General features: G+C 41.0%; 1 protein-coding gene across 1 annotated transcript in view; it reads left to right on the top strand.

Annotated features, from left to right (window-relative positions):
• The first annotated feature begins 4,114 nt into the window (after window positions 1-4,114).
• casz1 (castor zinc finger 1) overlaps window positions 4,115-25,847 on the top strand; it is a 78,792-nt gene continuing 57,059 nt past the window's right edge. Inside the window, exon 1 of the mRNA XM_044210610.1 lies at window positions 4,115-4,564. Within this exon, the coding sequence (XP_044066545.1) occupies window positions 4,516-4,564 (49 nt within the window). The 5' untranslated portion in view covers window positions 4,115-4,515. The remainder of the gene's footprint in view (window positions 4,565-25,847) is intronic.

The following is a 25,847-nucleotide window of genomic DNA, read 5'->3' as shown; positions in this document are numbered from 1 at the left end:
ATCAGAGGGATTTAAACATATGAGTAAGATGCTCCTTAAGCCTCTGCTAAGTCAGTATGTTCTTCCTGACCATTTCATTATCAAATGCATAATCGTCATCTGCCGAGGACAGAACTGAAGGCCTAAGGCCCTACCTGTTGTCCTGAATGTTGACTTCCTTGCTTCCGCTCAAGACCACTGCCCCACCCAGAGGTTGCTTTATGAACACAGGAGCCCCATAAATGAAATTAAGGTGTCAATTAGTCAATTACAGCATAATAACTCTGAGGGCAGACATTTAGAGACAGAGAGAACCTCAGCTAAGTTCATTTCCTCCGGCCCAGGAGCCTAGCGCTTGGCACACGTCACTCCCCACCCAGACTCGCTGAATAAAGGCCCCAGTGCTCTCCCTAATGTTATTTTCCCCTGGATATCTTTTTTGATCAACAATTTCCTTTCATGGGTTTGTTTTTCAGATGCAGGGTATGCACTTTTTCTCTCCCCAATTTGGCTAGGGAGAATTTTATAATTTAGTAATTAAAATCTTTGTTAGGCTTTGGAAATTGCAGCTAATTGAATTTAATGGGAAGATGAATTTCAATTTTATTTGATTAGCAGGACCCCTGGCATAGGTATTTATGGAAAAAACTCTACAAAAATATGCTGTGTGGGCTAAGATGGCATAATAGAATTACAGATAATCGGATTTCACTGTCATGAATTTCACTCTAATTTCACTCTAATTTTCCATTAGATAGCTGGTTTACAAATATTTGCTCATCTGCGATGGGAAAGGCTATCTGTCTAAAATGATTACGGAGCAAGCCTTCAGAAATATGTCCCTTTTTTCCCCTCCCTTTTAAAAACCAGATTGCGAGGGATCAAAATTAGGAAGATTGCATTATGGATGTCTGCATCCGGGAGAGCAATGGGGGAGATATGATGATTACGGCCGGGGGATGAAAGCAGTGTCAAGAAAAATGTATGACTCAAAAACATAGGCCTATTCTATCTACAAAATCTCTGCTCTCAGCACACTGCTGCCAAGCAGCCTGCTATATCATAATTCATGTAATATCATAAACAGTGCACGATTATAAGAAAGACATTGCAGCATGTTGACATACAAATATACCTTATACCTCATACAAACTCCATGTTAATTGCTTTCAAGTGTGTACCTATAATGAGATTTTGCCATGTGATTTTCATAGTGTATATATATGTATATCTAACACAGCAATTATGAAAATCAAATGAGATTCTGAAGAATCATTGTCATGAGTAATGCAAATGATTATCATCAAGAAGTGGTGTTTTGCCGTCATCATTGTTCTGGCTGTATTTGTGTGTAAGTTTAATATTCAGCTCCTTCTCTGCTTAAAAATAAATATATAATGCAATATAAACAGACGTGAGAGGGAATAATATCCCACATCACTGACAACCTCGAATAACACTAGGGTGAACCCTTGTTGAATCCCACTTTAAAAGCCCCTGCTTCAGAATTAAGCTTTTACACGTTCAATTTCCTGCCAATTTGACAACAACATGACAGTGAATATCAAGAATAAACTTGATCCATTGTCTGCTAAAAAACACAAACTATATTCATTTGTTATGTTTAAAGTTAGATGCAGTAGAAGTGCTTCATGCCGCTCCTCCTGTGTAACCCCCCACCTGTACACTCCACCAGTTAGGACAGACCTCCACCCCACGCCAACTTGCACCCACTCCATCTCCTCCCATTCGCTCACTTACACTTTGCCCCAAACTGCCAGAGACAGCAAGAGGGGTTCAAAAACACAATCTGACTCTCGGCAAAGGTCATATTTCTCACTCGGCATGTCTCTGGGCTTTGGGCACAAAAGCCACTGAATTCACATCTATCAACTGGGCCCTAGCTTTTGTCCTGGGGAATGGAGGACTCGGAGTGGGCCCTTCACTAGACCAGCCCCTCCTGGAGTGCACTGTCAGGGGCAGCCAAACGTCTGGCCCGGCGGCCCTTTGACTGATGTACCCCTGCCATGTCACATGCACGGCAGCGCGCACACACACACTCACACGCATACACACTCCACCTTGCCCTCAACATTCTCCCGCATGCACCATACAATACACTCGGACCACATCAAACGAAAAGCCCCACAGCTCCTTTTGAAAAGTAATGGTTTCGCCCCCAAAGATGGCAGCTCGAGGGCCAGAGGGCTGTAATGCATGGACGACAAACCCTCCCTCCTGTGGACATGAATAGAATTCACCCTGCAAACCAAAACATCCCCAATATCAAGTTTAGAGATACTGTAATAGTTGTTGTTTTCCTTTTTATTGATGTGCTGTACCTATGCGGAACAAAGCATCACAGTGTTACAGCCAGACAGATGTTTTCATATCTTATTGTCAACAACAATCATTTAAAACTTTCTTAAAACTGCTTGAAATGTCAATTTCTAGCATTGAGGTTTTTTAAAACCTAAAATTCAAATAATCTACATACTCTTATCACAGTATGGTTGGTATTAAGCTGCTCGTAAGAACTCACCACTTTTATAAATTACAGCAGCAGTGATCTGAGTACATTTTAGTGACTATTATTTTAGCGTTATTGACAATTTTTAATGCCTTTTGCATGATATTACAGTAAATAACAGAGATGAATAAACATGTTATCACTGTGGTCAGGGAGTGTTTCACCCAACGTTTGTTCAGTAGTGATCTACATTGGCGTCAGACCTTTCCAGGTCTCATTTAACCACCAAACATAATATGTTTCTTTGTACAATATGTGATTAATGAAGAACAAGACTGACATTTGTCACCTTTGCAACAGAAAAATAAGTCTGGTTGCCAAGTCAGGTCATGTAAAACAATTAGATTTTTTATCATGGCTAACAAAAAATGAAGTAGTGTTTACAGTACAATGTTAGATCAAGGGTGGAACCTTTTGATAGAAACTCTTTTAAGGACATTTTCCTTTATGTGGGTTAGGAAGGAGGAGACAAAGCTTTTTTTCCCCATTAACCGGGATGAGTCATCATAATTTCAAAATCAACCAAAACCTGTTTTATGTACATACTTTGGACTTTGCTGACAGCACTCAGGAACTGAAGCCAGGACTATGTATCATTGCATTATGGTTCACAGCCATAAAGTTATTCATTTCCTCTTTTCTATAACCAGTAAATGCTAGTTATACACCACCTTTATTCAAAATTAAACTGCTGTGGAAAACTGGAATATCCAGTGACCTTTCAAAGTTTAGACTTTTTTGTTATTTTGTGACACTTTGTAAATTCCACATTCTTGACATAGAGCCGTGTTTACAATATATGGACATTATGTACACATGGTCCAGAGGCACTTTGCATGCCACTGCGAAAGAAACTGCCAGGCAAATAAGGGGTTTGTCTTATAAAGTATTCATTGTCACCTGGTAACGGCTGTCGTTTATCATTTCACCTGAAATTACAATGAAAACTGATAGCTTATCAGAGGGAGGGAAGGAGAAAGAGTGTGCTCTGAGGGAGAGAGGCAAAGAAAGTATACTACACGGCACTGAAATAGAGAGGATCTCTGTTTTGTGAGAGAAGTGAGTGAGTTATTAGCTTCAAGCTAGAGTGTTGAAGTAATATTTTTGTCAAATATTTAAAAAAACTTGATGCTTCTGGCAAGAAACATAAGAGAACAAGCATGTTCATGCAGTTTGAAATGTACTTGATATAATTGTGTCCCTTTTAATGTGTGACATTCAATGATGATTTAATAGTTAGGTGACTTGCTTACAAAATTGTCAAAATATCCTTCCACTTACTGTAGTTGTACTTCATATAAAACAATAATGAAATATTGGTGTTTTAAAAACCAGCTTTTATAGGTAGTCACACTGTATTTGATTTAAATGGTTAGCCTAAAAGCCTCAAATACTTGTGCGCAATAAAAGTGTAATATATTTTAATAAACATGTAATCTCTTCCTCCTCAAAACCTTTTTTTGAAAGCGTTGTGCTACCCTCATTTGAATAGAGGCAGTAGAGGCTCCACCCCAAGAGAGTTGAAAGGCTAGAAGACCACAAAGATGGAAAAGGCCAGCCCACTGAGGGAGGGAGAAAAAAACTGCTCCGGTTCCTCTGCCATAATTTCCTATCAGCCTATTCAGACAACATCACCAACAGCTTGGTCTGTGTGTGCGTGTGTGTGTATGGGGGCAAAGCAGAGAGTGAGAGAGAGAGAGAGAGGCAGCGCACGAGAGGCAGAGAGAGAGCGAGAGAGAGCAGGGAAGGGGGAGGCAACATATTCTTTCACCTACCGCCCCCCCCCCCTTCAAACCACAGGAAGGAGGGGCCAGACCCTAAGCTGCCAATCAAATCCGCTCGTGGCAGCCGGCATTATCTCAGCAACAAACTATTGACAGATTACATGTCAAGGAGTTTAGTGCATGATTGAAGGAAGCCTTTTTTTTATCTAGTTACTTTTCCGCTTTATTTTCCCCTCCACCAACCAACATTCGAATGACTTTCTAACAGAGTTGAGTAATATTATGAAAGTTACATGTCTGAGAGGATTTAACTTCGACTTCCCTGAATATGGTGAGTACTCTTCTTCTTTTATATCTTTGCCAGATATGTTTTTATTAGCTGACAGTTTAAGGTGTGCCTTTATCTCTGACTAAATATACTGAGAGGGGAAGTTCATGATTTAACTATGTGCCTGCGCATACGTATACCCAAGTGTTGCGACACCCTTATTTATAGCTCTTTGACAGTGCCCAAAGGTGACTGCAATATCAAATATGATTGCCCATTTCTCCAGCTCACGACTCATGACGCTGTGTGTTACATTCAGTACAATTGTGAAGAAAGTTCACAAAGCCAGTTTCATTTTCCCTTGTCAGAGCGTATTTCTCTTGTAGGACATGAGACCAGCACAACTCCTTGTCAGGCTTTTTTCTCTTCTTCATCTGTGTTATGCTGCTTGTTTAGTTCCTTCATTTAATTACATGTTTTTGAATAAGCCAGCATTTGGTACTGTAGAAATACAGGTATTGGTTTTACCCACAGAGGCACTGGCAATGCCATTAGGGCACAATGAATGGCCTAAGGGTTTGTTGCCAAGGGGACAAAGCAAACAAACTGTTGTGTTGCTTATGTTGTCACACATGTAAAGGGAACAGGAGCAGTGCTAACACCTTTCCAGGTACTTCTAATTAGTATATATACAGTACATTGGTGTATGTTACATTAAAATGTTAACATTCTGATAAATCAAATGCATTACATGTTAGGTAAAATTATACCAAAAAGCAATATTTATTTCAGATATTTATATTATACATTGTTGTCATTGATCAACATTGTTGTGCAAATGCACCTGTGGGGCAGATTATTAAAAATTTTATTAGACCTGTAACTGTCAGGTTAACAACAGTCATTCTGTGCGTACTTTTGGGAGGGTAAACTTGTCCTGTTATAACTGGATTATACCTTGTACACACCTAAAGTGGCAAGGAGAGCGTCACTATCGTCGTCACTTTACTTGAAAGAAGGGTTTTGTGTGTGTTTTTTAAAAAGTCATATTTCACATTCACATTTAGTTCTTCCTGTTTTGCGTGTACTGTATGTACGTGTGTGTTCTCTGTTTGCATGCACTGAGTGGTGTCTTCCCTGTATACGTGTGTGTGTGTGTGTGTGTATTAATAGTCCCTCTGCATTTCATTATTTGCACCATACATAAATATAACTACTCAATAACTAAACTATAACTTTTTTACAGACATTATGGGTTCCCTTTGACTTTGAAAAATCGTATCTGTCCTATTTTTGAAATGCTTTATTTTAAACTTTATAAATATTTAGTAAAGGTTGTGGGGATATTTTTAAATAGGCTGTTACTTTTAAAACGGAGTGTTTAAATTACAGGTAGGATGCTATGAAAAATATCAGTTTACAGAATAATGTATTTGTCTTTTTATATTTTTAGAAAAAAAAATCGAATTCAAACTACATTGAAGCAGGTTTTGCTCCAGGTTGTTATTTTTAATACATTAATTGCCAGTCATGTACTCTCTCTGTATCTTATTTGAATCCTTTTAACAATTATTTGTTTTTTTTGCTGTCTAATCTTGCCGTTCAGCACTCTTGACACTATATAGGTTCTTCTGCTCTTTAACTTGTATATGACAGTATGAATGAAAAATAAAACACAATCTAAAGATGATGTTTCTTATTAAATAAAACTCTGAGAGACTGTATACCAGACCACTGTGACCACAGGGTTTCACAAACACATGCGAGAGACATACACGAGGGCTCCGTTATTATGTCTGGTTATTTAAGGTGTCCTGTATTATAGTTTAAGATAACAACAAACAAGTATAACTGTTATCGTGACACACCCTAATTTCAAACTTTTCGTCAGCTCGGAAAATGTTTTTCTACCCTCTTATGAGTCATAATGTTGATTGCCTTCTCCCTCACTGAGTTGTCTCATTAACCCTTTGTGGCCCTCTCCATCTTTTACGGCCTTCCACAAAACCAGGATGAAATGAGGGAGAAAAACAAGCCCAGTTCTGAAGGCCCTCAATAACCTTTTATCACAATTTAGCAATAACCTGAATCAATTTGATGTCTTAAGCAATAAAATATGCTGTTGCACTCCTATTTCTGCTGCTCCTTGGATGACAGTAAATTTACATTTTTTAATTAAACTAGCCGGAATTTTTATTAGGGGGCTGGGCTATGCTAATGGGAATGTTGTGTACAGCAGATTAACAGAGTTTTGAAATAAATTTAACAGGGAGACATTTAGAGGGAAAAAATGCTAGTCATTGTCTTTAACCTCTTTCATGCCGATTTCTCCTGGGGGATCCTTGTATTCTGAGGAGCCTTGTCAGGGAAGAGTGCTTCTCAGCAACGAGGTGATTAGTATCGTCTTGTCAACCGAGGAAAAACACTCACATTCTCAAGATTTATTTTTTAAATACCCTTTTCAAACGATACCAAAATATATGCTTTTTGTTATCACTTACATATGCAAGTGAATATACTGACACAATTTACATCACTCTCTTTGAGTTAGTTTAAACTGAGTGAAAAAATGCCTGTATTTATGTTTTTATTTTGCTATGTATTGTTTTTTTTAAATGTCAAAAATAGAGACATTTTATGGCGACATTTAAATTTCTATTTAAAAACAGAACCTCACCAATGGATTATTTCTTTTAATTTTCCTGTCTCAATTAATTTCTTTTCTATCTTTAAATTAAGTTTTCTGATTTTACACCTACATGGGAGAAGAACTTTTAAATAAGTGTCAAATACAGTAGTTAATGGTAGCATATATGTTTGTGTAGTTTTATGGTCTGCTCTGACTATTTGATTGATGTTACGCGAGGCTGTGTGTGTGTGTTATGCCTGGTTTTAGAGTGGCAGGGGGAGAGAAGGGGGAACACAGACAGCAGACAAGGGGAGGGAGGTGTGTGTTTGTGTGTGTATGTGTTCGGGGGGGTAGACAGAAAGAGAGGGACAGCTGAGTCCTGATTGAGCATGTGCCCAGTCATCAGACACAAGCCACCCAACACCATAATTACCTTAACCCCCGTCTTTTAATACCCAAATCACACCAACTGGCCTCTTTTTTTCTTTACCGGTAGAAAGAGGAAACATTAGACATCAAACGATCAAATAAACTCCAGATGCACGTGGGCTGCCATGCATCTTGCCGCAGTAGCCAAAGTGTTCAGGGCTACTTGATATGGGCCAGGAGCAAGGCAAGTGGCATCACCACCCCCTTTCTTCAATCCTGTGCACTCATGCAGTGGCCAGCACCTAATTAAAACCTCAAAGCTCCCCGTCACCAATCTGGAGTAATGGCCTAATTAATACTCGGTGAAGAAATATTCCAGAATGATAAACAGGTTGCATGTTGGGTCTTCATTGCCTTTATTATCAAAAATATAACATTTTTATTATCACAGATAATGCATGTTTGTTAAACTGCTCTACTAAAAATAAAGGAAATGGAAACGGTGAAATATCCTTTTTAATTATACTATCTTAAAAAGAATGGCAATTAATTATAAATTATATCATTAATTAGGAAAAAAAGTTTGATCATGTATAATTTTCTGGGGAAAAAAAATCTTTTTTCCTCCATATTTCTTATTTATTTGTCTCAGCGTAACCATCCGAAAAGAAATCCTGCTTTTAATCTCCCAGCTGAATATGCCGTGTCATGTATTCTTGTCTGCAGAGTCAAGAGAGAAGCTTCTGGTAACTTTTTTTCCCGACTCTATTTCCTAATCTTACATATGAAATTATAATTTCATGCAAAGTAAGGGAGAAGAATAATCTCTAGTCGTTGATATGCTATATAAGAGGGGAAAAGGGGAAAATGAAGAGGTAATTAGCAGAGTGGAAGACTTTGGTGCGTTTGTCTGAAAGCATGGTCTCCACTGGCCATGAATGAATTTGCATGCTTCGCTTATCGAAGCACACTTATTAGGCCAGCTGAAAGAGAGATTAAACCGGCACAAAATGTGGTGACTAATCCTTTTAAATGTGGCAGGGGGTCTTTAAGGTGTGAACCAGCCCGTACGTAGGTTAGTGGATATGGAATGTGACAGACCACAACTTTCATACATCTGCATGTGTATAAAAGGAAGCAGCAGATGCAGGGTTAACTATTTAATGACAAGGACAGTGATTGACACGGGTAATAAATTGATAGTTTATCTCCTGACCCTCTTATCTCTGGAACAAATACAGCAGGAGGGGTCAGACTGGGTTGACGGAAACACTTTGTGTGGTCCAACATCAGTGTATTTTCCTTGTTTTTTATTAATTAATAATTGTTGGTGAGTTTAGTTAATATGTAAGGCAAAAACTTGATGAGAACAGTATTTGTTGAAACAAAACTGTCTTCTCACTTAACCATTGTCTTTTAGTGTTTAGCACATCTCTTAGTTTCAATTGGTGCCTGCTGTACTGTCTTTGGCTGTATTTTTGAAAGGAGGAAAGAAAAAAAAATCAGCACAAACAAACATGGAACCTCTTTTTTCTGTCACCTCCACTGTGAGCGTGAAAATGTTTGCTTTGCCGAGTTACAGAGCCTATACCCCTGTCCTCGTAGTAATTGACTGCAAACAGGAACGTAGTGACGTTTAAACACTGCCCTCCTCTCTCTTCTGTGTCACACACACACATCTTTCACACAGTCCCCAGCCCGGCACCCCTCAACTTCAGGTCCCCCTTCTGCCGTGTGTTTTTTCAAGTGACATTCTATTCACTTGGGTCAGTAGCAGGCAGCACCAGCAATAATTACTGTCTGTACATGATAAATCTGAAGCCCAGCTGTTCATTTCTGTCACTGCCAACAGAGACAGAAAGAGAGGGAGAAAGACAGAGAAGAGAAGGGAGAGAGGAGGAGAGAGGGGAAGAGCCCAGGAGTTTGCAGTTTGCTGGATTTCTTTCCCTTTTTTTTTTTTTCTTGGTAACTTGATAGGATTACATGGTTCTAGAGCCCACACCTGTTAAGAGGCTGTTAGCAGAACAGTTGGCAGTCCCATAGCCACAGCTCAGCCTTTTTCTTCTTTCGCTGCTGTCCATTCTGTATCCCCTTTTGGGAATTTCACCCCGCATGTATGACGAGAGTTTGTTTCTCCGGGCTTCTGCCCCAGTCGGGTGAGGAGGCGAGAGCGCTCCTTGTGACACATGAGCGATTTGTGTTTGATGTTAGAGTGCGTACTCTATGCTTCTCTGTGTGTGTGTGTGCGTGTGTGCGCGTGTGCATGTGTGTGAGGCTGGGTCGGCTGACATCTCTTTTTCCCTCCCTCTCCTGAGACACATTGCCATCAGTTGTGCTTCCCTCTCCGACCTCAGTCACACCGGAGCCACCCCCGGAAAACAACGTATATACAAGTAACACAACAGCAAACAAAGAAAGAACTCAGTTTGGTTTGTTTTTCACAAGGGTGGGGGACAGGTGTTGGCAGAGTCGTAAAATGCACAAATACAGGTTAAACCAGACGATTTAGATGATTAAGGGGTAGGTTGAGAACGTTTGTGCATATTTTAGGAGTGTCAAAGCCCTGCTGTCAATTAGAAATACTTCTGGAAGGAGTGGAGAAATGAGTAATACATCAAATTTGTTGCTTGTTTTCTCTTGTCCGGCTATTATTAAAGTAGAAAAAATCCCTGAATATTGCCAGAACACAGGGAAATATTGTGTCGAAGACAGCTTGTGGGGGAATCTGTGACCGTCATCAGACTTAGAAAATCGCATTACAGTAGGTTGTTTTGTGCCTTGGTGCAACGTGTCTCACTGCCTTATTTGGCATTCAGCAGCAACCCAGCTCTTTGGCTTCGTCACTTTCTATGGGCCCTCAGCACCTGTTCTCCCTATTGTGCCGGAATTTTCTATATTTGGCAAGAAGTTGGACTCTCTCAATTGGTGTGTAGGTCAATGTTCCTAATAGTTTGAGAGAGATGAACTCTATAGTCTCCACCATTCTTTTTCTTTTTCTTATGCTGTTGCTCAGTTGGTTCAAAAGATAATATTAGAAAACAGGATTCAACTTTGGGAGGACTACGAAACATTTCTAACCAGGGCATCTAAATGTCATGTTGTCCCTTGCATGTTATTGACACGTTGCATTGCCATGAGTCCAATTATCTTCCTTCTGAAGCACGAGTTAAAAGATATCTCAGGCTAACTTTTAATTGTTCTGATATGTAATTGCTAAATGACAATAAAAAAGGAGCAGGGCCACTTTAAAAGCTTTATCTCTCCTGCTCTGTGCCCAAAGTGTCATGTCCATAACAGCACCACCTGATCTACAGAGTAAAATAACAGCTAAGGCTTATTGTTTGGACAATATTGGAGCCCCCCCACCCCCCTGCTCCCGCCGCTGCTTCTCTCCCCTCTCCCTTGATTCATTTCACCCACTGTCCTCGGCTGCTGGAAAATGGCGTTAATTTTTTTATTACCTGTTTGACTCTCCAGCCTTATTACTGTAGCCCCTTAATGTTCTCTGTAACCGTGGAAACCAGATGAATAAATGTCCGCCAAAGAAAATGAGATGATTAAACAGGTCACCCTTGCAAAACAAATTCGCTTGGTCGAGCGCAATTTGTGTACCAAGCGGCTGTCTTAACAGTTTGCTAACAAGGGGATTGTTTGCCAGACTAACTGACAGAGATGGGAGGGGGGAAATGAAGATATCTGGGGAAAAGGATATGATTGAAGAGATAATATTTTGGATTGCTATGCTATTTGTCTCGTCTCTTTATGATAATGTTGTGTTTGTATAAGATTAAATGTTCTACCTTTCTTTATTTTGTATTCCTTAAATAATGGAGAGAGAGAGAGAAATGTTATTTTCCAGTGTACTGTATATTTAAGCAGCATTTACTAGTAACATTCAAGAATAAAGCAGCAGTCCATATTATTGTCAGGCATTTGGTCTGTGATCATCAGCAAGTGCAGTAGCAAATAGAATTTCCCTCATTTATGTGGCAACCAATCATTACTGCTAATTGTCCTTGAGGCCATCTGTATAGGATGGCTCGTCCTCTATTGGTGTTGGAATGGTACTGGTCATGGATTTACAAGTCCAATCCAACCTCCATAGTCAATGCAAAACAGTTCATATTCACAACTGCAGTAATAAATATGAAGGAGGTTTTTTTCTCAAATTAAACAGTAGCCTGAACAGCATCCTGGTTTAAAAGTTTCTTTCCCATGATGCCCCCGCCCTTCCCTTCCTTCTCCAAGTGTAATGTTCTCATACAGTATGACTTGTTTTAAGCAAAGCTCTCTGACAACCATATGAAACGTCTGGTGTTTTCATCTGGGAAAATAAGAGACTAGGTCAGGCAGATTTAGCCATGTAACGATAGGGCAAACATGCAGACTTGGATTGGAATCAGGCCTGTGTTGCCATTCAGACCACAAATCATAAATGTCGGGGACACGGCGGTGGTGTTGTTTATGGAAGGATGCCACGCTGCGCCACTCAAGGGTGTTGCCTGTTTGCATTGATGCACCACCACCACTTACCGCCTCTTGCTTTAAAACAACTTCCGCATCCCACTCAGACCAGCCATTTTGTCCCGTTACCAAAGCAGATCCCAAATGTTCACCGCAGCTTTAGCCTCAACTTCAAAAGAAGGGGGGGTTGTTGCTCAAAGCAGGGCTGTGGCTTCTTTAAGTCATTTGTGGGACAGAAGATGGCAAGTTAGATTTTTTTCCACTGGTGGAGGGGATATTTCATCCCGATACAGGGACACTACAGCTCAAAACTGAAAAGCACTTATGCATTATTGATGTTTTAATTTGTGCAAATGCCCAAGTCTTTGTTAAGTGATTATAGTGCTAGGGAGATAACAGGGGAGGTACTTCTCCATGAAACAAGAGCTTGCTTGCTGGCCGCACTGGGAAGCCATTGGACTAAATCTAAGTCCACACTTCTACTTCTCCGTGCTAGAGAGAGGGAGAGAAGCGAGAGTTTGGGGGGTTGAAGGGAGTAAAGAGAGTTGACTCAAAAATATCAACGTGTCTAAGATAAGAAAAAATTTAGTCGTTGATCTTTTGTCCTTATTTCAGCTACACCTCTCCCGTTTATGATCTTGGGTTTATAGGTCTTTTACATCCCTTATCAAAAATTATTTGATGTAAATACAATGGAACTGACCTGAAAAGCCCCATGTGTAAATACTCTTCATGGCACACTAGAAACTGACCTTGGAAGAAGAATGCAAAGTTATAATCCTTGCAAAACAAGCCAATAAAATAAGTTTGGGTAAATATAAAAGAGAAGAAAAGAGAAGCAGTTTTCTTTTCCTGCAATGATTAACTCAGAACAAAGGTTATCAAGGATAACATTTTTTTAAACGCTGTAATTTATGTAATTGCCTGCCTCAGCTACCTTGCCAGATAAACAATGAAGGTAGGAAAAGTTAAAACCTTCCCCTAGAAAATAAACTGTGAACCGAGCTCAAAAGATTTTTTTCCGTATCCTACTTGATCCAATCTCCAGCTACATCTCAGATCATTGTCACCAGTGCATAGAAACCTGTGTTTTCTCTATTGTGACGTTTGGTGTCTGTGATGATTGTCCAAACTCGGCCTCAGCCATGCTGCTTCCACACCTGCAGCTGTTCACACAGCCTGCCTTCCTCCAGCACCTAACGCATGTATAACCTGTAAATTATGCTGTATTCATTTAGCTCAGACTGCATTAATATGGGCTCTATCAATGTCAGCCCATGAGATAAGTGTCTTAGTTTTGGCTTTGGTTTCGGTATTAGTCATTCTCTTTTGTTCATGTTGGCTTTATTCTTGCTTTATTCTTTGGGAAAATCTGCTTGAGTATGGAACCAGGCTTTGCCTTCTGCTTTGAGGTCCCTGGTGGAGGTAAAACACAAGCGCATGCGTGTGCACATACGCACAGACGTGCCTGCATGCGCGCACGCACGCACACACACACACACACACACACACACACACACAGTAGGCTCTCAGGCTTCCCCAAGCATTTACTGCTTTATTAAGCTGTCTCATGAACCCACTAGCAGAACATGAGAATACAGGAAAAAAAGAAAAGCCCATATTACTAAGATGATTTGATGTCATTTGTGGACTACAAAACACTAGGCTTTATTCTGTGTGCAGGGAGAAAGAGCGGGAGCAAGGAAAAAAAGAAGTTGGCTTAGAAATTCTGAATTTCAATTAGCGTACGTAATCTGAACCTGCCGGCTTTGATAGAGGCTTTTTTTTGACTAAGAATACAGCAGCACTTGTAAAACATTAATTAAGCAGACTTGTTTTTTTAAAGGATGGAGTAAAGTGTGCTTTATGCAGTCCTTTTCACTGAACAAAAGGCAGTTACCTCACACAGAGGACCGCTTCACCCAAACCATTTGGAAAAAAAGGCCAATTTAAATAGGAGAAAAACACAAAAGACAAAAAAGACAAGCCATTGAGAGTAATGTTCTAAAGGAGATGATATCATATGAGAGCACAGCCTTTTGCTGAAGAATAGAAATGTATCCCTGCCTCAGTGAAACCTAAGCTTGGCGCAGGAAAACGAGCCCCTATTTTAATGACTTTCTACCTGACAGATGACTTTAGACCGCCTTTTGGATCACATTGCTCTGACTTTGTCTCTTACATCATCAAACCATTGATTATTAATAGTTTATATGAATTGTTAATTCATGTGTAATATGATTTATGATGGCAATATCCTCCTAAAGATGACTGTTTGGTCTGTTTTATAAAACTAAAAAGTCTTGAAAGAGTTTCAAACTTATCTGCTTTTTTCCATGGTGATAGTTTGTGGCATGTCTGTTTGTGCTGCATGGGGGCCTGAGTCATCTTGACATTTCTACTCTTTTCTGGTTAACGTGGCTATGTGATACTGCAAGCTGTAATGCATGTTCTAAACAACACTTAAGGGGAATACACTTCATTCTCACGCTTTGGTTTTATTTTCCATGGATGTGTCAAGATAAAAAAACAATGCAGTTTATTCCCAATAGATCATTTACCAAGTACAGCAGATAAAGCAGATAATGTCTGAGGTATAAAAATGCATGTTAAAGGTGGGTTTTTTTTCACCTATTATAAGACATAAGAGCTTTTATGGGTTCCACTTCTTGGAATATATAATAGAAAAAAAGAACAGAAAAGGATAAAGTCCCTGTCCCACATTTGCACATGGTGTTGGATATGCATTTTCCACAGACTATTGTAAATCCTGTTGCAGTGGGTGATGAGTACACATACAGATGATACATTAAAACTGCCATAACTCGCACACCCAGCAAAGCTAAAAATCAATTGGAATGGATAGTTAAGCTGGCCCCTAAAAATCAATGAGCAATTCATGTCCTTGATCACAGTGTCATTCCTCTCAATGTTAGAGGCTGATGAGGGCTGAACATACACACATATACTCACATTCAGCACAAATATACAGGAAACTTGCAGACACATTCACTTTGCAGATACAAGTTCAGTTAAGAGTAAATTAAACATATCTTTAAAACAGGATTCAAATGTATTCAGTATAACACAGTGCTGTCCATTCTACTGTGTTATTAAAACTGAATGCATAAGGTTTTGATCAAAATGTATTGAGACAGTGGTAAATGAGTTTAGGGTATTTTATCAGGGCCAGCTGGTGAATACAACATTGTAGTCAATCTATCAAAACTAACAGGGAGTCAAATTTCAAAGCTCATGTTGTTGTTTTTAAACCGTGCAAAATGTTGCAATCCAACGACATTGTACACCAAGTCTGGAAAATAGAGATGACCTTATAGCCATTACATGGTAGGGGCACAGACGCACTTGAATAGGCCCACACACATACACAAACATGCGCACACACAGTGGGCTTTCATGGAAGAAGAGGAGAAAGGCGATAAGGTTAGCCAAATGAAGAGGATGATAATTCTGTGTTTCAAAATAGCAATTTTGCCCTTATTAATGCCATTAGTGTAACAGTCATAATGGATCAAATCAACGGATGACCGAAGCAACTCCTCTGTCTCTGCGCTATGACGGGATCATGTCGGGAACAATTTAGGCATTTTGTGTTGATGAGTGAAGTTTCGAGTGCAAACTGCCCCTAAATTATGCTCATAGTTCTCTCTCTTTATCTATCTCTCTTTTTACTTCTTCTCTGTTTCTCTCTCCTCTGCTCTTTGTACACATTTTATTAGTAATGTTTTAGTACCTTTGAACATTGATTTGCTATTGCCACCCTTCATTTGGGCCAGCTATCAGTAGAAGTGACCCTTGCATCAGGAACTACTATATTTTTAACCCAGATTTAGATAATGGCACCGTGACAGTCATTTTTGCTCCTAGGCTATTCGCTGCTTTGAGGCCGTTCATGTCACTCACACTTTGTATCCCCACCGTTACCAATTATAGCCACACTGACCAATTCAGAGCTATGCTAAAACTGAAATTGTGTCTATGCAACACCATATCTTCAATTTCAAACCTTAATTTCTGTTCTCTGAACCTTTTCCACAAACTATGTTCTCCTTATTTGTCCATAGAGTCTGTGGTATATTAGTTATGAGTTCCCAGTTGCTTGGCCTTAACAGGTGGTCATCTTTTACGGTCTATTATTCTGGTAACATTTGAAAGGGTCATTCAGCTCACTAACTAAATACCTCAGATTTGGGGAGAGGAGAGGGCCTTCAAAACAGTTGTCGCCTGTCAGGAGGAGCAGAGAGTCAGAAGGACCGGTGGAACATTTGCTCGTCGAGGTGAGAATTTTCCGGCAGCTGTCACTCGGCCTCTTTACCTCATGTGTCTTTGGAGGGATGTTTTTTTCCCCTCATTTCCAATAAAGCAGAAATGAATGTTTGTGGCAACTGGAGGGGGAGGGCAAACTCCAGTGCTGTGCCCTGTCACTCACAATCTCGCCCGTGTGTGTCCTCCTCTAGAAGGGTTACATGTCTCATCAGCCGCCAATCATGAGACGCACGTGAGACGAGCCTAATGGCAGAGTCTTCTTTCTTGTTTTTTAGCTGCTGTAAAGGCTCTGGTGGTTTTATTTTAATGTTTCGCGTCACAAAACTCTTTCCGTTTGGCCATGTACAGTAGCAAAATGGTGTGTTTCATTTGCCTCTGTTCTGCCTCTCCTCGACTGCACTACCTCTCTCCCATTCCCTCTTCCTTTCCCCACCCCCCCACCCCCAATCCATCTGCATCATGTCGATCTGTCAGACTGCCAGTGTCTGTTCCAATTAGATTCCACTTAATACACGTAACCTCGATTAACACGCAATCAAGCCCAGATAAATCACGTCCTTTAAGTCCCCCCCTCTGCCTCTGCTGTGTTGCTTTGCATCACTCAGTTTTTCCCAACAAGCTTTCTTTGCCACAGTCGTTGGTCACAATGTATAAAATCACACGCTGACTGCACGAGCAGGTAAACTTACCAAATGTCCTCAGTGGTGACATTCTGCTGCAGAGACAGGTGCTTTTCACCTCTAACCAAATGCTCTGTCTTAGTGTGCGTCTCACTTCTATTTCCAGTAATGTGAAGTTCCTCGTGTGTTTCCAGCAGACTCTTGTTGGTGCCCTTCTCACCCGTGAAGATGAAGGTGTCTTAATTACATCTTTGGTTAAAAAGCTACAAAAGACACCCTGGGCTTTCTCTACGTAGCGGGAGGCTGTGTAGTCTATTGTCTCAGTGACCTTTTTAGCTAGCGGACAATTGGTTTGACTAGATTACAAATTAAGACACAGCACCAGGCACTTAGAAAGCAAGTCTGTTAGAGAGCAGTTCTATTACTACCAGCCTGTGAAAGCCACTGGGCCATACATTTTAAGCATCACATAAATGGCCACAAAGTCAGGCATCACATGCACATTGTAACGTATCTATAAAATATAAAGTTACATTTGCTTTAATGATATCTGCAATACCATAGTGCCTCTTTGCCAGTGGCAGAAAGGGAAAAACACAACAGAGCTTAGGATTCAGGGCCGATTATAATTCTTTTAACAAAGTTAATAATTTACACTGTTTATGCTAATAGGAGAAAAGAGGACTGTTGAATTACCAAACAGCGAAAACCACTAAAAATACAAACCAAATGAAAACAACCTGGGGCACTGAAAAAGCATACACAGCACTCTTGGGGTCTTCTTTTATTAATCGCTGCTAAAAGTGCTAGCATTGACATGTTGAACAGATTAGCCTCTTTAATAACGGGGCGGGTCAACATGGCTACCGCTGCTGATCCATGAGGATATCCTGTCGGGAGGTGGATAGCCTGTGTGTTTCATATCCTGACCCCTGCCTCTATGGGGCTAGCCCCTGTACTAAAGATACACTGAATCTGGCCTGTGCATTCAGTAGATGAGGAATATAGCACTCTTTTTCTTCTGTTGCCCATTGTAGTTTTGTACTTTTTTTCTCACATTTAGAAAGGTCTTGCAGTTGTCATTTGCTCTATTACTGTGGTGTTCTCACTGCATGGTTACCGTTTTCACGTGCTGTGTTCAAAAGTGGAAGCTGTGGCCATTAGAGATCTGTCTTTGTTTCACACAGCGACAGCTTGTGTCCTATACACTCAGGCTGCCGCTGTACAGCATTAATGGTTTTAAATATCTCAATGCTAGTTGGAGCTGACAAGGCCTGCCGGTGTGCAGTGTGTAAATAGGGCTTGGATTTAAAATAAATTAAGCTATGAGAAAGGCTCATGTTGATCCATTTCTTATCTCCTCTGCTGCCTTGTCAGCCCCAAGTCCTTTCAAATTGTGTGGACAAATTAAGGGACAAGCAGTGCTCATTCATAGTTTGTAGCATGTAAGAATAACCTGTTATTAGTACATACTAATTAAGAATATATGTATAACTGCAGTAGATTTTATAGTTGTTCAACTTCCTTGAAACTGTTGATCTCTGTAAAACCAATTAAAAAGTTGTGCGTGTTTTATTTAATTAGTATTGGGTGCAAACAAAATGAGTATTGAATAGACACCCGATAGCCCTCTGCCTTGTCTTTTTCCATTTATAAACTCTATCCACAGCCACAACAATGTTGCACTGTCTCTTTAAAAGGAGTGACAGTTTTGACTATAAGTTGAGCTAATTTTTTTTTCTCTTTCCCAGAGAAAAAAAATGTGAATAACGCTGATGAGTTTTAACAGCTTCAGCCAGGCGATGGGCAAATATAATAAGTGTTTTCGTAGACGTCACCAATGATTATCTCATCAGGGCATTTTGGGTGAATGTAGTGGATTTAGAGGCTCGTCTCCCATTGTGCTGACATCACCCTTTAACAAACCAAATTAAATCATGGCTAAAATCATTTGAAACTCTCCCAGAGTCTGTCTCAAATGGCTAAACAATGAAAGTCTGGGAAAAATTTGAAGGGAACGCTGTGTGAATTTGGATGTGCGTGTGTATGTGTAGGTTTGAGTGTGTTTAGTCGTGGGGGATGGGAGGGGGTACTGTGGAAATGGGGGCAAATTAACCCTCACACTGAATAATGGGATAAGGAAAGCCAATATTTAACACATTCTTAAGAGAATTTAAAGGACAGCATTGTGTCACAGTTCTATGCACTCATGGCTTTTTTTCCCCCATTAAAAGTATGTAATCATTTAGAAATATTTTTTATTTTCTGTATTTAATTTTTCTGTGATTTGTAATTGTATTTGAATTTATGGAAAAATCTCACTGGCCTGTGCACGGAAAGTTCTGCGTAAGGAAAATCTTAGAAGGCATATAAAACACAGCCTAAGTCAGTCTTGATATAGCTGTACTTTTATAGATTGAAAGTCAGATTAAAGGGCATGAGTGTCCAGTTTCCACAGCCAGGCAATGTTGCATGGAAAATGTGTTTTGATACTGATACCAATATGACACACTACAGGCAAGAAAAAGCAAAATGACACCTGTATATTTTACAAACACATTTTGGTGACGTGCCATCATAGCAAGTGACATGCTGTCTCTTACAGTAACAGTAATCTTTGAAATTGCCTCTTAAAGGTTTTCTTTTGAAATAGAGAAAAATTATATTTGTTATATGATCACATTGCAGACTTGAATGCAACTTTGCAAACCCAAGTTACCAAGTTGCAGTAAATGCAAGGGCAACCATGTTTTTATGTATTTATTTATTCCATATCACAGTATTTACTTGTGTTGCACGTTAGCCATTAGATAAGGTCTACTTGCACGGCTGGAACACACAGGGATTCGTCAGCTGTCCCGTCTCACCACTCGCGCGCTGTAGTCGGCCACCCATGACCTTGTGAAATGAACAAAGGAGTAAGAGTGAGAGAGAGAGAGAGTGAGTGAGACGAGTCAGTGAAGGAGTGCTAGCAAAGTGTGGAGGTGCGTAGCGGTGGTGGTTTGGGGGAGGGGGTGCTGCGAAAGGCCTCAGCTCAGCCAACGTGGCCTGATGTGACAAGATTAGCTAAGCCCCGGTGAGCAATGCTGGTACTGTGTGTGTGTGTGTGTGTACGGCAGACAGGCAGTGTGCACAGCAGACTGGGAACCCAGAACTGCTGCTCGCCACCAGCCGAGCCAAGACAAGACATGGGAGATCAACAGTGTGTTGGCCCATCGCTGCCATCAAGCCTTAGCCCTCATCACCCTCCCCTTCCTCCAACGGGAGAGAGCCAGACCATAGAAGATACAGCCAAGGGAGTCAAGATACAGTGGGGGGAGACACAGTAGGGGACTAGTGGGCGGGCAGCTGGGGCTAAAGTGAACGTGAGATGGAAAATGATCCTATTAAATTGAATTAAAGAGGCAGTCTTCATTTACCCCAAGAATGATGGATTTGGATAATTAACAGTGTTAATGGGGACTGGTTAAAGAGGGCAAGGGAAACCGGTGATTGCAGACACAGAGTAAAGGGGCCAGGTCAGACCTGCATTGTATTCAGCCCAGCGGCCCATAAGGGATGGCCTTTTTTTTTTTTTTTTTTTTTTTTTTTTTTTTTTTTTTTTTTTTTTTGCCTTGCACCAACCCATGGTCACTTGTTGGGGATTATTTTATAAGCCTTTCCGGACTGTGGTGCACCGTTCAGAAATGCTACAAACCCCCCTTACCTCTTTCTTTTTCAAGGTGTTCTTTTTTTCCCCCACAACTCCACCTTTATAAAAGAGCAGCGGCTGTAAGATGATCTGAACACAGAAGATCAAAGGCTGTTGTGTGGTTTTGCGCTGGGCCTGCTGAGTAGCATGCATGTGAATAGGGAAATAAAAGCAATAGGAGGGTGTCACTGATGAGCATGTAGGTTTAGTGTCGATATATTTGGTCATAGTGTGCTGCAGCAGTGAGTGCATTATACCAGTTTAATGCCCTTATCTCAGGACCTAATTATGGCACTAGTAGAGTGTGTGAAGTGCACGTGTGTGTGTGTGTGTGTGTGTGTGTACGCACACATGTGTTGGTGTGCTTGTGTGCCTGGGTTTTCACTTTGGTCAGTGCACAAACCCTATCTGCATGTCCTTAATTCTTGATGATGTGTAGGCCTTAGGCAGTGTGTGTGATGGAGAGGATGTCTGTGTGCCAAGTTGAAGTGATCAGGCGGCAGGGCATGGGCCCTCACCCTTCTGAAAAATCCTGTTGCTTTGCTCACAGCAGCGAACCGGCAGTAGTGCGTCGCTAGTTTCCACAGTCTAGTCAGGACTAGTGACATCCTGCCACAAAGGAGCCAGATTTATAGGGCACTATGTGTCACCGTGTAATCTGTAGCTCGTCTATTGCTTTTATAGTAATAGCTAATCCTGAAGAAGAACTAGTTAGCTTCATTACATGATCTCGGCCACCGCCTTACTAATTCTGTTTATCCCTTATATGCAGTGCATTTTACGTGCTGCATTGTTTAAGGTCGAGCAGTTTTCTTTTGACACAGAGTTGTGGATGTAATCAATTTTGACAGTTGTAGACACACACTCAACTCTCCATTACTTTGGCTGATGTGCACCACAGCTTACCTGAACCCTGATTAGGCAGAGAATGTCTTAAGTAAAGGGATCAAATAATTTTATGCTACTTTTCTCCTTTCAAAAAAATTAACACCACAGTCGCACGCGTGTGTGTAAGCGAGAGAGTGATAGAGTGTGTGAAAAAAAACAATCTCATCAAGCAGGAGGCCGTTTGCTTAGCAAGAGCTGACAGTCTTTGTGTATGTAAATGAAGAATTTAGACTAATGGAGTTGAACCATTTCTAATTTTGTGATGGCAAGAGGATTTTGATTGAAAGTAATTAAGCAAGCTAGCTGTAAAATTAATTAAAGCAAAAGGAGGGGGGGACTTTTATTGGATTGGATAGCGATATAGCTGCTGTCAGGCAGGGGGACAAATGGGGGTGACCTGGATTCTCTGCCCTCCCTCCTCCCACTCGGGACTTTTATGTCACTTTAATCTCCTTAGAGCGGCTGGTGTGCATTTGTTCGAAATAATCAAGGAAATATGGTCAGAAATTGTCAGCTTTCAGATCTAATTTACCTGACAGCCTCGCAAGTGTGTGTGCACGCGCAAGTATGCATGTGACAGTGGCAGGTCCTTTTTTTTCCTTGCCCTCTCCTCAGCTTTGTGGAAAATGCTTTTGACAGTCTTGAAGCATCTTGGTTGTCAGAAGGCGGGGGAGATGAGGAACTTGGGTGGCTTTAAGATGGACATTTCAATGAGGCGTGTTTGGCCCGGCTTAGCACCTCTGACACTGTTGTGTGCGTGCACACAAACCAACATGTTTAATTGCCTCTGTAACATATTCAGACTCCATTTGGCCACTGTACCAGCACTTCTCAGCCTCCGTTGTCTGCAGGTAGCCTAAATGAGCAGAAGCAGATTATAGCCATGACAAAGCCTGTTACAGCTACTTAACCACTGACAAATAAGATTGGCCAATCCTGCACAAATAGAAATGGAATTTATTGTCCTTTTTAGTTTAGAAAAATAACAACATCTAAATCATATTTAAAGTAAATGCTGATTTCAGAATATTTTTCCTTTTGGTGTTTCAAACTTTCATCTTAAGCTTATAACTGAATGGCTGTTCAAAATATCAGCCACCTGTGCAATTTGTGCAAAAGTAATAACCAGCCATAAACTAGCCCTGCTAATGTCCTGCGACATCTATATGGCTTTGAGCTGTATGAGGTCCATATAAAAAGATCCACAGGGTTTCCCACGATTCAGCAGTGGGTGAGATGTCACTTCCTCTTAAAGCTTCTCAGTGCTTGCTGGTGTTTGTGACATAGGGTCTCAGTGTGGCCCTCGGTACCCCGTGAAGAGACAGTTAATTAAGGCCTGGGCCCAAACAACGCTGCCGGGACTCTCACCCACAACAGCATCGTCTGCCACCACTCCCCTCCTCAACTCTGCAGCCGCTGGGGCCTCTGGGAAAGCAGAGCGCCAGGGCTGCGCCGCCACTGGGGCCCCTAACGGGATTAGAAGTCCTCTGAAAATAGGACCTCAGCTCCAAAAGCCTCTCACCCACCTTCATCTGCCCAAAGGATCCCCCTCAATTCACCCCCAGCCCTATCCCCTTCTACTCCCCCCCATAAGACGGCTTCACGCGAGCGCCGTTTTATCAATTAATGTAATAAAAGGTGGAACAAAGAGCTTTCTTTCCCCCGCTCTGTAATTAGAGGGGGAGATCTCCTGAGGACTGGCATTCCTTGGGCCCGAAAAACATGATTCTCACTCCCCCTGCTACTCTGCCGCCACCACTCAAGCGGAACGTGGCTCCTCGATGTATAAGGGTGATAATGTAAATGTAGCGTAGTCTTACAGGCAAACCCAGCACAACCTATTTTGCAGTAGCTTTATCTAAGTGTGAACAAATGAATGTAACATTTGGAAGAGTGATACATTATTAACTCTAATTGATTCCTTTATAACACTATACATTCACTGTCACCTTCGCTTTGGCTCGCACGAGTACATACGCTCTGAATCACTCTTGTCTCTGTCCCTATTCTAACACGTTACGTGTCACCACACACTGTTAACAAATGTGATAAAACCACCTGAATCGAGAATATCAGGTATGGCGTCTGCCTATGTGTGTTTTTGTCTGTTAAGGTGAGATACAGTAGACTTTGCTGTGTGTATGTGTGTGTGTGCGTGTGTGTGTGTCTTACTCTCTCTCTGCTTAACTGTGTCTACACGGGTGTGAAAGTAAAAGAGAGAGACAGAGCGCCCGCTTTCACAGCCACTGGAGCTTTCGATAGGAATTAGTTTTACAACATATGCAAATGTTCCCCCTTGAAAAAAGGGGGTCTTTAAGTGACAGGTTGATATGTGATTAAACGACAATTAGAGTGCTGAAAATAAGTGTCGGCAGTAGGTCAAGCACTGGGCGGCTCAGCTAAAAGGTAGCAGACTATTGAGGAGAAAACATTCCCAGGCGGAGGCCAGGAACAGGACCCAAAACAAATTAGAGAGGTGAAGGGGGAACAAGGTTGGCACTGTGTTCAATAAAGCCACAACAAAAATAAGTTCTGTGTTTTGCCTGGATGACAAAAGACAGACTATTCATGATTAGAGTAGGATCCTGTTTTCACTAAGCCAATGCTGAACATACATACCCTGAATCCTAACATTGGCACTGATTGTATGGACTCAAAGTGTTTTAGCGTATGCTTGACTGACATACTTAACCTTTAAGGGACTCCACCATGTGATAGTGATGAACTGCTTGTCCTGATTTTAACCTTTAGTGCCCCCAGCCCCGATTAAAACCAGTTGTCTGCCCTAGTGTAGGCTGCACCCTTCTCCTCTGCTGCCCTTTAAGTTAAAAGTACAGAGACATGAGAGATTCAGTGTGTTTCTCTCTTGCTGTCTTTCTCTAACAAACACATAGACACTCTCAAACACACACATGCACACAAACATACAGGCAGAGACATAAAAGGGCTCACGCTTATTCTGGCAACAGATGGCCCTGTCCCTATAATCCCCTTTGATGCTGCGGTGGGCAATGGCTCCTGAACATCTCTGAAGCCAAAGCCCCAACAAAACTTGAGCTACTTTTCCTTTAACTGACCCCAATTGCCAAGGAGCTGTCAGCTGTCAGACCTGGTTAAGAGCGTCTTTACTTGGGGAGACTGAAGGGCACAGGTTTCTCTCTCTCTCTCTCTCTCTCTCCTCTTTCAGCTTCCTGTTTGTTTTCTGTCACAGACGGTTCATTCCACCTCCACGGCATGGCTGTGAAAGCAGGTTGACCGTGGTACTCTGACTCGTAGTATAGACAGCACTTATTTCTTTCCTGTTCCTTCCAGAGGGCGAATGAGTGAACCTCCCTGAGCTCTAATATTGGAGCCACAGATGGCAGGAGGTGGGCTAAGAGGCTTAGATTTCATTGAAGAGCTCACCTTAATTATTGTAAGAAAACAGGGTCTTTTCACTGCTTGTGTAACCTGTATGCCATATATACATACAAAACAAAATTAAAAGCACTGTACTGCATCAACTTTTTCTGACTGATTTAGATATATTTTTCACTTATCTTTTTTTTTGGTTGTCCTCTCAGGCATCTATGTAAGTGGATGCTTCAGTTTAGCAAGCTAGCCAGTTGATGCTGATGAAATAAATCTGCTATCTCTAAAGAAAGTGGTTCAGTCTCCGATAAGATAAAATCCCCATGATAGTAATGAGCTCACTAATGGAGTTTTAAAAATAATTTAACAAGTACCCTTAACCCTTCTTTCACAACATTAGTTAAAAAAAGGGAGTGGTTTAATTCTTAACTTAGTTTTATAAATTTTACAGAAGATAAAGCTTATTTTTTTCAATACCCTTTTATTCCTATCGTAGTCACTGATTATCAAAGCACAGATTTCTGCCCTGATTAAATTGAAGATCGCTCATCCAAATGTTTGAGTGAACCAGCACTATGAAGCACTTTGCTTTCTTATTAATTTTGCACTGCAAATAGAATCAAATGTGAACTCATGTCTTAACCTTTGTCTTAAATAATTTCCTTCTCCTAATGTAGGTAGCTCCATTCTCAGGCCTCTAATTGGAGGACAGCAGTTAAATGTTTCCTCGGGTGCAGAGGCGACTGATTGCAGCAGTCTCTTCTGTTTCATTTGGAAAGCACCAGATTCTAACACAAATGGGGAAACCCAAATTAGTGCTCGCTAGCTGTGTGATTTCAAAGAAATCTTCTGTACTGTTCGATTATGTATTATCATTTGAGAGCTTTGGGGGATAATCATCCCTGAGATTTGCGCACATTTCAAGCAGGTCTGCTGAGATGCATGTACGTAGCTAATGGGATTGGGCTTTTTTTTCTATCCCTCTCCTGTGGTGTTATGGAGCTGGCAGCTGAACTTGAACGGATGTGCATGGTGCTGAGTCGTGCA

Source organism: Siniperca chuatsi, linkage group LG10 (genome assembly GCF_020085105.1).
Source record: "Siniperca chuatsi isolate FFG_IHB_CAS linkage group LG10, ASM2008510v1, whole genome shotgun sequence".
NCBI classification, from domain to species: domain Eukaryota; kingdom Metazoa; phylum Chordata; class Actinopteri; order Centrarchiformes; family Sinipercidae; genus Siniperca; species Siniperca chuatsi.
Note: the sequence above shows the minus strand (reverse complement) of the source record. Positions and strands in the feature narration are given on the sequence as shown.